Source organism: Elephantulus edwardii, unplaced genomic scaffold (genome assembly GCF_000299155.1).
Source record: "Elephantulus edwardii isolate Elephantulus edwardi_28Jun2011 unplaced genomic scaffold, EleEdw1.0 scaffold00090, whole genome shotgun sequence".
NCBI lineage: Eukaryota > Metazoa > Chordata > Mammalia > Macroscelidea > Macroscelididae > Elephantulus > Elephantulus edwardii.
This window is the reverse complement of record NW_006399840.1, coordinates 10,138,878-10,155,088: the sequence shown is the minus strand read 5'-3', so window position 1 is coordinate 10,155,088 and position 16,211 is coordinate 10,138,878. Positions and strand designations below refer to the sequence as shown.

The window sequence follows — 16,211 nt, the reverse complement described above, 5'->3', positions numbered from 1 at the left end:
TGGGTCTTAGTGGAGCTTAAGCGAAATAAGCCAATTTCCCCACTAAGTTTTCTCCTTTCAAATGAGTCTCTTAGAAGCTCATCTAGAGGCTTCCGGTTTTTGCCGAGTCTCCGCGGCTTTGTTCCCACAGTTCCAATACTAAAAGTTTCGACAAAAGGCATGATTCAATTCCTATTGTCCATGCCGCACCTCAGACCCTCCAGGCCTTAGTGGGCTCAAGAGAATTCAGCCGATTTCCCCACTAACCTTTTTCCTTTCAGGTGAGTTTCAATGCAGCTCAGCTCAGCTCATGGATTCCAGCTTTTGCTGGGTCCGCGGTGGGACCACTGCGGGACCACTGCAGGGCAGGCAGGCAGGGCTCCGGTTTTTAAAGCTTCTAAAATAATGTATTAGCCAAAGTTCTGATTCAAAATCCTTCTGTTCGCGTCACGCTGTGATGGTCAGTCTCTGTGGAGCGTAAAGTACTCTCAGGTATCCTCTCTACGCAGGCTGCTATCAGTGCATTAGTTTTGAATTCTGCCCTATCTCGAGCCAACCTCATTGTCTCCAACATACATACTCCTATTACCCCAGTTACTGTGTGAATTTATCTCATCCAGGGTCTTTCTCTCATGCACTGCCCCTCCACCCTTCAAAGCATGATGTCCTTCTCCAAGAAGTGGTCCTTCCTACTAACATGCCCAAAGTATGTGAAACACAGTTTCAAAATCCTTTCCTCCAAGGAGCAACTTGCCCGTTTCTCAGAAAAGAAGTCTAAAGAGTGAGAAACTGAAAATGGTTGAAAACTCTATTTTGTCATAACATTTCTCCCAAGGAAGAACTTGCCCATTTCTCAGGAAAGAAGTCTAAAAAGTGAGAAACTGAAAATGGTTGAAAACTCTATTTTGTCATAAAATTTCTCCCAAATACTTATAAAATAAAAAAGGACAGAAATAAGCCATTGAGATGGACTCTTTCCCGTTTCAAATTCAACCATCAGTAATAGAACCAACTAGAATAATAAAACATAAAACTACTGTGTTCTGTGTTCTTAAAGCAACTCCCAATACCCTAGACATCTAACCAGTAATAGGTCAAAATTCCTTTTATTTCTATTCACAATTGATTATTAAATTATGTGATAAGTAAATGATAAAGTATAAAATGAAGTCTCATAACCATGAAAGCAGGATCAATATTTAAATGGATTTCTTAGCAATAACTCCAAACTAATATCTGGTGGAGCCTGAACCATCTCAATTGACTCTCCTGTAAATTTCATGGAAGGAAACTGTCCAACTGGTGTAATTTTTTATCAAAAAAACCCTGCAAGACACTGAGCTTAAAGAAGGTGAAGATATTGCCATCTAGTGAGTTGGAAGGCCTAACATTTATTTACTCAGAGACTAAAAATGGGTTGATTATGACCATGGGCATGGTGCAAGATAGGGCAGTTATAGGGTTTTTGTTAATGGTGATGGAATGGATCTCACTTAACAACACAAACAGGTTAATATGTTCTGTCTTTATCTCATTGTAATCAAGCTGATAGTGAATTTGAGCCTCCAAAGAGACACCTAGGTTAGCAGCACAACTCCCTGGTACTAGGACTAGGAATGCTAGCTAATTGAATTCTCAGGACAACCTTGTGAAGAGGGCATGGACTTGAGGTCACAAAGGATGAGGAAACAGATTTGTTCAAGATCACAATCAGTGAGAAAGCAGTTGGTAGAGTCAAGTTGTAGGAGAAGGATGGGCAATCTCCTCCCGTGTGATCAACTGCCTCTGGAAACCTGCCAGAGAGTCAGCTATAGGCCGGTTCTGACTTGATGTTACACAACAACAACAAAGTCAAGTTAAGGATATCTGGTGAGCTAACAGTAAAAAGCGATGCTGCAATCCCAAAAGCACAGGGTTCAAATTCACCGGATGCTCTGTAGGTGAAGAATAGGCAATCTCCTCCCATGTGATTAACAGTGTCTGAAAACTTGTTGGAGGGTCAGACAGATCTTGATAGATAGGTTCTGACTCAAAGACACACAACAATAAAAGAGTCAAGTTACATATACAAACCTATGTTCTTTTCATTCAAATATCTTAGGTACATAAAATGCACACACATGTGTTTGTATGTTCTTTAATTTAAAGGATAGAATTTTCTTTTAAATTACATTATAAGGTGTAAAGTTTAACAAATTGGTAATTGATAAAAGAAAATAAACATGCCTAAAAGCCTCTTTTACTCTCTGTTATAGAAACAATGTGGCTTGACTTTAATCTACATTTGCTTTTGCTTTGTCAGTACTAGTTAACAAACTTTAAATTTGGGGGGAAAAGACACTTTCAAAAGGCAAAGCAAATTTTGATAATGGCATTTATTCTTAATTCCAAGGTGAATAGGTTATTACTCCTATTCCCCCCACTCCAAGAAAGGCTAGCATTCATGTCCTTCAATGCAATTAGCAACTTTCAGAAGTGATTGGTATAAAACAATTATTGTCATTGATCAGCTCTGAATAGATAATTTCAAACAAAGTCATTGTGTGCTCAGCAGATTACAGCTTGTTAACGGGCAAGTTCTAAATGACCTCTTAAGCTAGTCAAATCAATGATGCATATTCCTCATTAAGTAACATCAAAATGTAAGTGGTCTTATAAATAATGTTTATTTTAAGCACTAAAACAAATGGCAAAACCTTGATATATCAAAAGCCATCTGCTCACAGGAAAGATTTCCATCTATTTGCTGACTTTCGTTCCTATAAATTCATAATTATTTTAATGCCACCAAAAGAGATAGGAAGAAAAAAAGATAATGCCTTTACACCTAAAAGTGACTTAAAATTAAGGCATGGAAAACAAAGATGTAGACAATAATCTACCCTGTATACGATACTATAATGATGGTTTCTATAAGAGCATAGAAATAGAACTCAATTATTCAAGATTATATTCTTATTTGTTCTCATTGCTTACCATTCATAGAACACTAAATAGTGAGCTCAGAAAAAGAGTTTACTAAATGTATAAAATAGGATGTTAAATTATAATCCAAGTTTTAAAGCCAGGTGTCACTGCGTTGCCATGTCAAAATCATGCAGACATACGTGAATGAAAATCTAAATTTACTAACTATTTTAGGAGAAGATTCTGGATATTTACTTCATATGCAATTCTTTCTCTTCAATAGTATTTTCCCAATTCTATCCTACCTAACAACAAGATCCTACTTAAAATATTTTCCTACATAAATTTATTTAATCATTTCACAGTGACAACGGTACTAGAAAGAATAGGAGGAAGAGGAAATGGTTTTTCCTGGTGATGGAAAATTAAAACACCTCACCACCATCAGGCAAAGATATGGACTCCCACACTTCTCTTATTGAACTCATTTGAGGGTATTTTTTTCTCCTTGGTAGACCATAAACTGGTGATAAAAGGGCTGAGGAGACTGATGAAGAAAGAAATTAAATAAGAAGATTGTTATTTTAATGTGACTTCAACTTGTCTGCAACTCATATACATGATTGACCCCATGTACAATAGTTCTGAACTCTGTCCTAACCTAAACCAGTCTCACTATCTCTGACACACCTGCCCCCATGATCCCAGTGACTTTCTCAGTCCCTCTTCTCCTAGGTTTTTCCTCCTCTCCATTGTCTCTCCACCCTTCAAAGCATGATGTCCTTCTCCAAGGACTGGTCCCTACTTGCAACATACCCAAATTATGTGGGTTGGAGCTTCAAAGTACTTGCCTCCAGAGACCAAGTTGCTTTCACCCTCTCCAGAACAGACCTGTTTGTTCTCTTGGTGGTGCATGGTATGCTCAGTATTGAGCACAATAACTCAAAAGCATCAATTCTTCTTATGTCATCCTTATTCATTATCCAGCTCTAACTGATACATAGCAAGTAATTGAAAAGACCATGGCCTGGACCTAAATTGACATCTTTGCACTTAAGTACTTTGGAGAGGTCCCTGATAGTTAACTTTCCTAATAGAATTCATCTTTTCATTTCCTGGGTGATGGTGCCAAGAACATTGATTGTAGACAGGAGCATGTAAAAATTGTTGACTCTCTCAATCATGATGCTGCCAATTGCCCTAGTGAGAATCTTTGTTTACTTCATGTTGATGTTCAATCCATATTGAAGACTGCAGTCCTTCACCTTCTGCAGCAAATGCCTCAGGTCCTCTTCAGTTTTGGCAAGCAAAGTTATGTCATTTGAATAGCGCAGGTTGTTGATGAATCTTCCTCCAATACTGATACCACATTTCTCTTCATAAAGGCTGTTGTTGTTGTTGTTGTTATTGTTGTTGTCGTTGTTATGAGCCTTCAAGTTGCCTGTGACTCATAGCGATCCTATGTACAACAGCTCTGAACCCTATTCTATCCTGAGCCAACCATATTGTCTCTGACATACCTACCCCCATTACCCCAATCTCTGAGTCAGTACATCTCATCCAGGGTCTTCCTCTCATGTACTGTCCCTCAACCCTCCCAAGCATACTGACCCTGTCAGATGGAACTTCAGAAGCCTTGCCTCCAAGGAGAAGCCTGGTTTCACCCTCATGAGAACTATTGTTGTTGTCATGTGCCATAGAGTAGCCTGAAACTAATAGCCATGCTATATACAATAGCCCTAAACCCTGCTCTATACTGTACCAATCTTACAGTGTCTGACACACCCACCATTACCCAAGTCACTGAATCAATCCATCTTATCTAGGGTCTTCCTCTTTTGCGCTCTGCCTCCACAATCCCAAGCATGACGTGCCTCTCTAAGAACTGGCCCCTCCTTCCAACATGTCCAAAGTAAGTCAGACGAAGCCTCAGAATCCTTGTCTCCAAGAAGCAGCCTGACTTCACTGTCTCTAGGATGAACATGTTTGTTCTCTTAGCAGTCCATGGTATACTCAATACTCTTCTCAAGCACCACAGTTCAAAGGTATCAATTCTTCTATCATCCCTAGTCATTGTCCAGCATTTTGATACATAGCAAGAAATTGCAAAGACCATGGCCGTATCAGGCATACTTTTGTCTCCAAACTGATATCATTACTCATCAGTACTTTGGAGAGGTCTCTGACAGCAGACTTTCCCAATGCAATTTGTCTTTTAATTTCATGGCTGCTAATACCAAGAGTGTTGATTGTAGAGCTAAGCAAACTGAAGCTGTTAACAATCTCAATCTTTTTTAAAAAAAATATTAGTTTATGTACAAAATTTGAATGCATTGTTTTTGAGAACAGATCTAATTTCCCTCACCCCCCAAATTATACAACTCCATGATTAATCTCCTCCTCCCCTGCACATTCTCATCCCTCTGCTTCCACCCTCCCTCACCTCTTTGGATCCTTATACTCATCCTACAATAATGGTTTTATATAATATTGGTCCTTGTGGGACTCTGTTCACTCAGCATAATTCTCTCCAGCCCCTCCCAAGTTAGGTAATAATTTACAAAATCATTGTTCCTGCATGCTGCATAGTATACTATTGTGTGAATATACCATAATTTCTCAATCCATTCATTTCTGGTTGGACCTTTGGGCTGTTTCTATGTTCTTGGGATGGTGAATAATGCTGCTATGAATATTGGTGTAGAATTGATGGCAATAAGAGAAAGGCAAATGAAAACCACAATGAGGTACCATCTTACTCTTAGTGGCAAAGTTTAATAGGGCTGTAAGTGAAAAATGTTGGAGAGGATGTGGCAAATAGGAACTCATACATTTTTGATGGGATTGTAAAATGGTACAACCATTCTGGAAGGCAGTCTGGTGCTTCCTCAAAAAACTGAAAAATAGAAATTTTATATGACCTAACTATTCCACTACTTGGCATATACCGTGAGAAAATGAGAACTAAGGCACAAATGGAGATTTGTACCATCTTTCATGATGCTGCCAATCGGCCTAGTGGTGAGAATCTTTGTTTTCTTAATACTGAGCCTCAATCCATATTGAAGGCTGCAGATAGAACTTGACCTTCTGCAGCAAGCACTTCAGGTCCTCCTCAGTTTCAGCAAGCAAGGTTGTGTCATCTGAATAATGCAGATTGTTTGTTGATGAGTCTACCTCCAATCCTAATGCCACCTTTCTCCTCATAAAACCCAGCCTCCTGGATAATCTGTTCTGCATGTCGGTTGAACAGATATGGAGATAGGACACATCCCTGGCATATGCCCTTCCCAATTTTGAACCATGCAGTGTTTCCTTACTCTGTTCTGATGCCCGCCTCCTGGTCCAAGTATAAATTACACATAAGCACAATCAAGTGTTCTGGGATTCTCATTCTTCTCAGAGCCAGCCACAGTTTGTTGTGATGCACATAGTCAAATGCCTCTGCATAGTCAATGAAACACAAATAGACATCCCTCTGGTCCTCTCTGCTTTCAGCCATGATCCATCTGACATTAGCTATACTATCCCTAGTACCACGCTTCTAAATAAAATAGCCTCAATAACCTTAAACATAACCTCAAGTTATTTTTTACAATCTTCAGCAAAATTTTGCTTACATGTGATATTAGTGTTATTGTTCAATGATTTCCACACTCTGTCAAATCACCCTTTTTTGGAATGGGAATAAATATGGATCTCTTCCAGTGAAGTGACCAGGTTGCTCTCTAGATTTCTTGGTACAACTTGGTGAGAACGTCCAGAAATTTATGTTAAAAAAATAAATAAAACCAAACCAACTCTCCAAAACCTTCATAACCAAAAATTATATTTTTATTTTCAAATATTTATATTTTCAAATGATTTATATTTTAAAATATTCAGATATAATATTAATTATTTTTATAAATAATATATAATTCAAATTAGTTAAAATATCTTTTTGAGCAAAAACACAGAAGCAATTCAAAAGTATACATATCAATGAAATATATTAGAACCATCAAATTAATTCCCCAAAATATGTAACCTTCTAGGATTTAGTTAGAAGTTATCTTAGTAAAAACAGTTCCCAAACTGTATACATGAACAGTAATTGAAATAAGAATTTTTTTAGGTACTGCTTGTACATATTACCTCTGAATTCTCTCTCTTAGATAAATTAAAGCACAGTTAATTAATATACACTAATTAAGATGGACCATTGAATATTTTCTATTAGCAGATATTGTCACAGTTACGATTTTTTTTTTCAGATTATGAACTCGGTACTTAATTTTAATCTTGGTGCTATGTCTCTAGAAAAATGCTCTTTAGCACATAAAAAGTTTGATAAGGAAATATGAGGACTGCCTAAATTAAAGCTGTTCTCAAATATCTGCAACTATTCTCAACAAGTGGTAAAGTCCACTTCCCATCTCTGTGAAGTTAAACTGGTATTAGACCTTGCTTCAGCTAATAGAAGGCAAGGTAAATAATACGGTGTGACTTCTATGCCTTGACCTTTAAAGATCTTCCATTTATTATTCTCACTCTCTCTGAACCCTAAGACCACCCTGTGATGCCTGTGAGAGCCTCCTTGAAGAAGGAAAATTATGTAATCAGTGAGGTGTCAATCCAAAATTCATCCTAACAGCTAAACATGTAGGAAGGACATTTTGAATGATCTACTTCCTCCTGAGTTTCTCTTTTCATTCTGTTGCCAGAATGAATGAAACAATAAAATTTCCCATGTAAACCTAACTCAATCTACCAACCTACTAAATTATGGCTATTAAATAATTGTTATTTTAAACTAAGACTGAGAACGGTATGCTCCTAAAGGCTGGTGTTGCTAACATGACCCCGTGAAAGATTTGGCACCTAGAACAGGAAGGGAGAGCCATGGTGGTTGACGGGGTTCATAGCCGACATAGAAGCATTTATTTTGTGTTCTCCAATGGTTAAGAGATCTCTATACCTGACCTGTCAAAAACCCTGATTTATTGACCCCGTGGCTTTTTCTCCCTGCACTCAGAGGGGACTTATATCCACTTGAATTTCACTAGAGAAGCTCAGAGTGTGGCTCTGATTCCAAGGTGTGGCTTGTGCATTTTTGTGCCAGAAGAACAGTCTCTGATAGGAGTGTGCAGAGCTCTGCCTTGAGACGTTTCTGGCTTCCCAGCCATGGCTGCATGCTAGAATCACCTGAAGAGTTTTAGATTAGAGATAATGGTTCCTGGAACCAACTCTGTAGAGTGAGAGGTTTGAAAAGATGTGCAGGTGATACTAATGTGCAGCATAAATTAGAACCACAGCCGTAGAATTTAAGATTGGATTCTAAGTGTCCAGGTTTTTCATTCATAGGGTCCTTATGGGTCCTCTATGACTCGACAGCACTTAACAACAACATAGAGAGAGTTAAGTTGGCCTACTGGACAGAAAGTGATTAATTGGTGACCCTCGGGCCTGATTTTAACTGTTTTGGCCAAACATTCTTCTAAGTGGTCTGTCCATTTGCTGTACAGAGGTAACTCATGGTTGCTGTGAAAATGAACACTGTGACACTGATGTGTCAAATGTGATAATGGTTACCCATGGTGGTCAGTGTTTGATGGAGCTCCCTGATTAAAACAAGCTTGGAATCAGGAGTGCCATCCACTTCCCAAACAGTTTGCCTCTGTAAAACCTATGAACATGGAAAAACTATGACAGTTATACAAGTGTTCAGGTCTTTCGTTCATAGGGTCGCTGTGAATCGTCTACAACTTGATGGCACTTAAAAACAACAACAAGACTGAGGATAACGCTTTGTGTTCCAATCAGACATTTGCCAGAAAAGTATTGGTATCTAATTTGCTATATTTCTCCACTAATTACAACTCAATATCAAGGATAAAACAAGAACAATAACAAAAAACCACCACTGAACCAATAAGCAACATCATGATGTTGTTGTTAAGTGCCATCGAGTTGCAAGTGACTCATAGCGACCCTATGAAGAAGAGTCCTCAATGCTTGGGTGCCTTTCATTCTCTCTCCAGGTTCATAGGGTTTCTGGAGGCAAGCTATTATGGAAGTGGATGCCACTCCTGCTTCCATGCTTGTTTTAATCAGGGAGCTCCACCCCACTCTCAGTCCGCATCGGGTAACCAACCATTCACGCATTTGACACATCCGTGTCACAGTGTTCAGCCTCACAGCAACCACAAGTTATCGCTGTACGGCAACTTGTACACGAGGTTTACATGACCTAGAGGAATGTTTGAACCAACATCATGACAGATGAGGGGGAAAAAGCTTGAAATTGTCAATTACTTCATGTTACTTGGATCCACAGTCAATACCATGACCATCATCAGATGACAAGACATTGCATTGGACAAACTCATTGCCAAGTACCCTAAAGTGCTAAAAAGAAATGCTGTCCATTTAAAAACTAAGATGTTCCCGACCCAACCATGGTATTTTCAATTCATTCATATGCATACAAAAACTGGAAAATGAATAAGGAAAACTGAAGATTCAGTGCCTCTGAACTGTAGCGTTCAAGGGGAGTATTGACTATACCATGAACTGCCGTAAGAAGCCCCTCAACAAGATGTATGGACACAATGATTGAAAGAATCGACCTGAGCATCATAGAGACTGTGACGATGGTAGAAATACCTTATACACAGCCCATGCTAAGTTCCTTGCCACTCATATGGTGAAAGTCAAAGTCAATGACCTGGAAAGCCACTTTGAACAATATACCTTTGACTCCACAAATGACTTGAGGAAGGACAAGATTTTTTGTGAAAGATGCAACTGTTGCTTAGTTAACATCAGGAATAAAGATAAGTTAATTAAAGGATGCTGTTGTTGTTGTTGTTATGTGCCATTGAGTCACTTGCAACTCATAGAGACCCTATGTACAAAAGCCCTAAACCCTGCTCTGTCCTGTGCCAATCTCACTGACTCTGACACACCCATTCCGATTACCTCAGTCACTCAAACAATCCACCTCATAGAGGGTCATTCCTTCCTGCGCTGTCCCTACACCCTTCCAAGCATGATGTCCTTCTCTAAGGACTGGTCTCTCCTTGTTACATGTCCAAAGGATGACTCTTCATTTTCTAACTTGGCATATGGGTGAACAGTTATAAGAAGACAATTAAAAAAATAATATTTAGAAGGAAAATTACTTTGTCCCTTTTTGTTATTCATTGTTTTCTTAGCATCCTGTTTCTTTATAATTTTTTTCTTCTTTTACCTTTTTTTCCCCTGCAATGCAATGTAGAAAGCAAATGGTTTGAGGCCACCAGCTGCTCTGCAGGAGAAGGATGGGCAATTTCCTCCTATGCAATTAACTGCCTCTGAAAACCTGCCAGAGGGACAGCAATGGGTCGGTTCTAACGCTACAGTATACAACAACAACAACATAACATTTATCATAGCATTTATCAAACACTGTTATTGTTGTAGTTGTGTACTGTCCTGTTGGAACCAGATAGTTCTCAGGGGCAGTAAGCTGCATGGGAAGTGATTGCTCATCTTTTCCCTTCAGAGTAGCTGGTAGATTCAAACTGTGTGTCTTTGGACTGCAGTGCAAATCCTTACCACTAAGTCACCAGTTACTTACTTGCCTGCCTTCTATTTTAAACAGTTAGGGAGGCCTTTTTGCACAGTCCATAGGTGACTGCACTGCTCACTCAAAGGCCACACGTCTCTGGTGGTTAGTTCACCAAGGTTCTGCCAGACAAAGATAGGCAATCACCTTCTGTGTAATTGCAGGCTCAGATACCCACTGGAGGATCAGATGTAGGTTGATTTAGGCTTGACAGCAAAGGGTTTGAATATTTTAAGTGTTGTTCATACGAGGCAGGCACTATGCCTTATTCATTTTATATTCCCATATTCTAACAGTATTATGTCTAGTACAAAAGATATCTTCACCACACACATTTTCTGAATTAATTTACCTCCTCTTCTAGCTATTTAATCTTGTGATTATTATTCTGAACATAAATAGTTATTTTATAGTACTATAAATGTGAAACTTTATTATAAACAGCTTAGGAAAGTGAGATTAATCTTTACGTATCTGAAACAAATGTAACATTTTCTAAAGTAAAACTACTACTATGTAGACTTTTCTCATATATTCCTATTATTATCATCTACATGTTGGAAAAGAAAATAAGTAACAATAGTTTTTAAAATGAAATTTTTATTATACAGATTCAAAGCTCATTTAGCTTCTTGAAGACAAGTCTAATTCTAGAAGTTAATTTTGAGAAAGAAGGATCGGCACTTGGAGATAACTCTCCATGCAAAAATTTTGAGAAAGTCCTACAGTTTAAAAAAGTTAGAGTTCCCTGTACTTTTCCATTAACATTCCAGGGTCCAAATGCAACTAAACACAGACTTTTGGATGACAAATTCTGTGTGATTTGTTCCATGGACTTCAGGAAGAAATAAATTACAGATTTTCTTACAATAAAGGTATTTTATCTAGGATTATGATGGATGCCAAATCCTGGTACTGGTGATTGGGACAGATCACAACCTGAATATTCTGTTAGATGATGAGATTCCCCTCCCCCCCATCTTAAACCATCCATTCCTGTTTGTAAGGAGAAGCATGTGATATTGAACTGGATGGCTTAATTAGTCCTCACAAATTTAAAAGTTCTTGAGTAAAATGTACCAATAGTAATGAACAATTTTTAGGACCATGGGGTCAATTTTTAGAAAACGGGGTATAAGTAATAACATTTTCCTCAAACACAGTCATACAGTTATTTTTCTCCCAGATTTTTGGGGGAGGGGAGAAGGAAAAAGAGAAGAATACAAATAACCAGAACTGACATCAATGACGGTATCAAACTTCAAGGGTCATTTCCTAAGCCAATGTTACTAACTATGCAACTTGGGTAATGTATCATTCTCTTATATCATCTCATCTCCTTGTCCAGAAAATTAAAACCATAATGATACCTACTATGGAATCTTCTTATGAGGATGACGGAGAATGATAATATTCTTCTTCCTCTAAAACTTTCTTTTTCATGTTACTATTGAAAATGTATACCTGTTCAACTCATTTCTACATAAACAATTTAGTGATATTATGTTCTCAGAGTTGTAAAACCATCCTCATGCACCTTTTTGGAGTTGTTTCTTTTTCATTATGCAAACTCACTGTTACCTAAGCTGCTGTTGCCAATGTTCCCAGTTAAATAGATTCAAAAGAGCAGAATGTTTAAGACATTCATTATTTACTAATTAAGCTAAACTATTATTTGGCTTTATGATGGCTGCAAGAAATAGTCTTTGTTTCAAATTTAACATTCATTTCAGGTTAATTGGGAGGTTCATCCAGACTCAGAGGACTACAGCAAATAGATTTCATGAGACTTTAATTCTATTCTGTTTTTTCCTCTTTTTTGATTGGCATGATTCTATAATCTTTGATAAAAATTATCAGTAATAAGATCCACTCTAGAGACTAAGGTGTGCCTGCTCCAGGCCATGGTTTTTGGAATCACTTGCTATGTATCAAAAAGCTGGACCATGACTAAGGATGACAAAAGAAGAATACCTGCCTTTGAGTTGTGGTGCTGGAGAACAGTATCGAACATACCATGGACTACCAGGAGAACAAATAGGTCTGTCTTAGAGAGGGCAAAACCAAATCTCTCCATGGAGGCAAAGATTTTGAAGCTCCATCTCACATACTTTGGGGACACGGCCAGTAGGGACCAATCCTTGGAGAAGGACATCATGCTCAGAAGGGTAAAAAGACAGCACAGGAGAGGAAGAGACCAGAGGAGATGGATTGATGTGGTTACTGGGGCAATGGGGTAGGTGTGTTGGAGTCAGTGAGAGCGGCTCAAGATAGGGCAGGGCTCAGAGCTGCTGTACATAGGGGCACTATGAGTCACAGGCAACTTGATGGCACATAACAACAGACTCCAAGCACAATCCAGTTCCCCTTATACATATATGTATATATGGCAAAAGAGGCAGTTGTTTATAAAGGCAATTAGCTACACGTTTCATCTCCTCATTCTATTCTTGACCCTCCTTCTTCCGTTTCACCAGAGATATTATGCCTCCATGTTCACTTTGCAATCTTTTGTTTTTAATTTTTATTGTATTATTTTTACGTGTACCATCAAATCAGATCTGAGTGGTACAGGAGGAGATTGCCCCCTCCTTCTCCAGCAGAGCATATGATGGATTTGAACCGCATACCTCTGGGATTGCAGTGCAGCATCTTGCCACTAGGCCACCAGAGCTCCCTCACTTTGCAATTTTTTAAGATCCCAGGCACTACACAATGAACTTGGAGAACAGAAACACCAGCACCATTAAGTGAGTTAACTAGAATATCCTGTGAAACCACGAACCTAAATCAAGGAAACAAAACCCATGAGATTTTTGTTGTTTTCATGGGAATTCAGTGTCTGACTTCAATAGGTCTTTAGATCTTTCTTCAGAGATGCAATGTGTGGACATGTATATCAACATTTAGCAGCTCAAACTGTCAACAATTTGTACTCCCCAGGGACTTTTAATATCAATTCTTTATTTATTTTCCCCAGCACTCATATGTTTAATGATACTTAGTGCTGTGTCTTGCTTATGGTTTTTCCTTACTGGCTGGCCTCCTCTAGGATTTAGTCTCCTCTGTAGAGTGGCATTTTACCTGATCTTTCCATTTGTTGGGATAAAATAATCCCAAAGACTTAACCTTGATGTTATGGTTCCCATTTCCCATAGGACGAGCCAGTTTCTCAGTCTGAGGATGCAGCAATATTTCTGAGAAACACATGAGTGCTGTTTTGTCAAATTAACTGCTTATGTCTCTGAAGCTTGGCAAGAAAAAGGTTGCCATATTGCATATACAAAACCACTGGTAAATCAGTATTATTGTTACTAATAATAATACTATCATTATCAGCTATTACTCTTCAAGTATCATTTATATATTTTAAAACTATGATTCTCTGTGATCTTTACATTAATACTCCAAGTTTAGGCAGCAGAGTCAACTCAGTTTGTTAAAAAAGAACAGAAAATATAAATGGGATTTATAGGGAATAAATAATATGATGGAGGAAAAGCAGACTTCTATAGTAAAGTCTCATTGAAAACCAAAAATGAAATGAAGTCTGTGAAAAGAAACAGGAGGAATAGGTTCCTAGGAGCTCAGATAAAAATTTATTGAGCAATTTATTGCTGCTTTAATTGCTATCCCTGGTCTTGCAGCAAATCAGCAACAGGAGTTTTATAAAGGCACTCGGTGGGTTCTGACAGGAGCTTATATCATAGTAAACCTCCTCTCAAACTTGTTTATGTTATGATAGTTAGCCAACGTCCTAAAGCTCATGGTATTTTCCATTTTCACCTGAAGTGTGCTAATCACATTTTACCTTACCATGTCCAGTTTGCCTGCACCACATCACTTCAACAGGAAAGAAAAGAAAGATAAAATGTGTCTTAGCAAAAACTTAAATCATTCCCAACAGGAGCACTTAAGATACTTAGAAAAAATTAAGAAAAATGTCTTTGTTTATCCCTTGTTAGAAAAGAATGGGCCAATATTGGTTTGTTCTGGGGCATTTAGGACCTTGGGCCTCAATAGACCTTAGAGTATATGTGGGGGATGGAATCAGACATGTAAATGAGTAAGGATAATGAAATGTTACAGATTCTATAACAGAAGTACGTACATGATAAAATAGGGACATAAAAAGAGAAGTGATTCATTCTTCATGGGGTAGGGAACCATAAAGTCTTTAGAGAGAAGGTGACCCTTCAAAAAATAAATGCAGCAACTCTAGATACAAATATCTATTAACTAAAAACATCAGGTAGATAAAAATTTTGCTATTATAAAGAGTGACATGTATTTTAGATTAGGCTAAGAATAAAATTTTCAGACGAGTCCCTTTTGTTCTATGAGCTCCAGTGTTCTATGAGTTTCAATGGCAATTAGATATAGTTTGGTGCTTGTGCTAGTGACCAGTAGACTTGTGCAATCAGTATGTTATTATTGCCTTCATATTGTTGTTAGTGCCATTAAGCCAGCTCCAACTCATAGCAACCCTATGTGAAACAGAAGAAAACTTTGCCCAATCCTGCACACTTCCTACACTCTCTGCTTGCCTTAATTAAACCTAAGTCAATCATCAAATTTCACCATCTTCATTTCTAAGGGCCACCCTGTTTGCACATCCTCCACAGATTTGTTTATTCTTTTGGTGATCTGTGGCATAGTAAAAACTCTTCCAGTATGGGAGGATGAGTGGAGCATCTGGATTCTACAAAGGTGTGTTTTCTATTTTGGTTGAGGCTTGGGTGGGGACTGTTGCTCACAATTGGGTGTGAGCTGGTTGGATTTGGCCTCATATTTAAGAAAAACAATACCCTTCACAATAGCTACTCACAAGATTAAATACTTGGGAGTAAACTTAACCAGAAGCTCAAAGGATCTATTCAAAGAAAATTACAAAATATTAGTACAAGAAACAAAAAGAGACTTGGAAAAGTGGAAGAATATTCCTTGCTCATGGATAGGAAGACTCAATATTGTGAAAATGGCAATACTACCAAATGTAATTTACAGGTTCAATGCAACCCCAATACAAATACCACTCCCATTCTTCAATGAGATGGAAAAGGTAACCTCCAGTTTCATTTGGAATGGAAAGAAGCTCTGAATAAGCAAAGCACTCCTTAAAAATAGAAAAAAGGTAGGAGGCAACTCACTCCCTGTTTTCAAATCCTACTACACTGCCATGGTGGTTAAGACAGCATGGTACTGGTACAATGATAGATGCATAGATCAATGGAATAGAATTGATAACCAAGAAATCAGCCAGTTTATCTATGGTCAACTGATTTTTGACAAGGAGATGAAATCAGTCAAGTGGGCAAATGGCAGTCTTTTTAATAAATGGAGTTGGCAAAATTGGAAAAATATCTGCAGAAGACTCAAGTAAGATCCACACCTTACTCCATATTAAAAAAAAACAAACAACAAACAAACAACTCAAGGTGGATCATGGATCTAGGACTAAAACCAAGAACTATAAACTTCATTAAAGAAAAGCTTGGAAGAACTCTAGTAGTCCTAACCCACAACATAATCAGTCTTCCAAGTACAACCAGGAGAAGATAAAATAGATGAATGGGACTTTCTACGTATCAAATCCCTATGCACTTCAAAAAACTTCTCTACCAGGGTAAAAAGGGAAGCCACAGACTGGGAAAAAGTATTGGGTAATGACATGTCAGATAAGGGGCTTATAGCTGGAATTTATAAAATACTTGAGCACCACAACAAGATAAAG

At 38.1% G+C, this 16,211-nt stretch overlaps 1 protein-coding gene across 1 annotated transcript in view; it reads right to left on the bottom strand.

Annotated features, from left to right (window-relative positions):
- SPATA17 (spermatogenesis associated 17) overlaps positions 1 to 16,211 on the bottom strand; it is a 175,049-nt gene that overhangs the window by 141,314 nt on the left and 17,524 nt on the right. Inside the window, exon 2 of the mRNA XM_006890573.1 lies at positions 13,562 to 13,674. Within this exon, the coding sequence (XP_006890635.1) occupies positions 13,562 to 13,674 (113 nt within the window). The remainder of the gene's footprint in view (positions 1 to 13,561; positions 13,675 to 16,211) is intronic.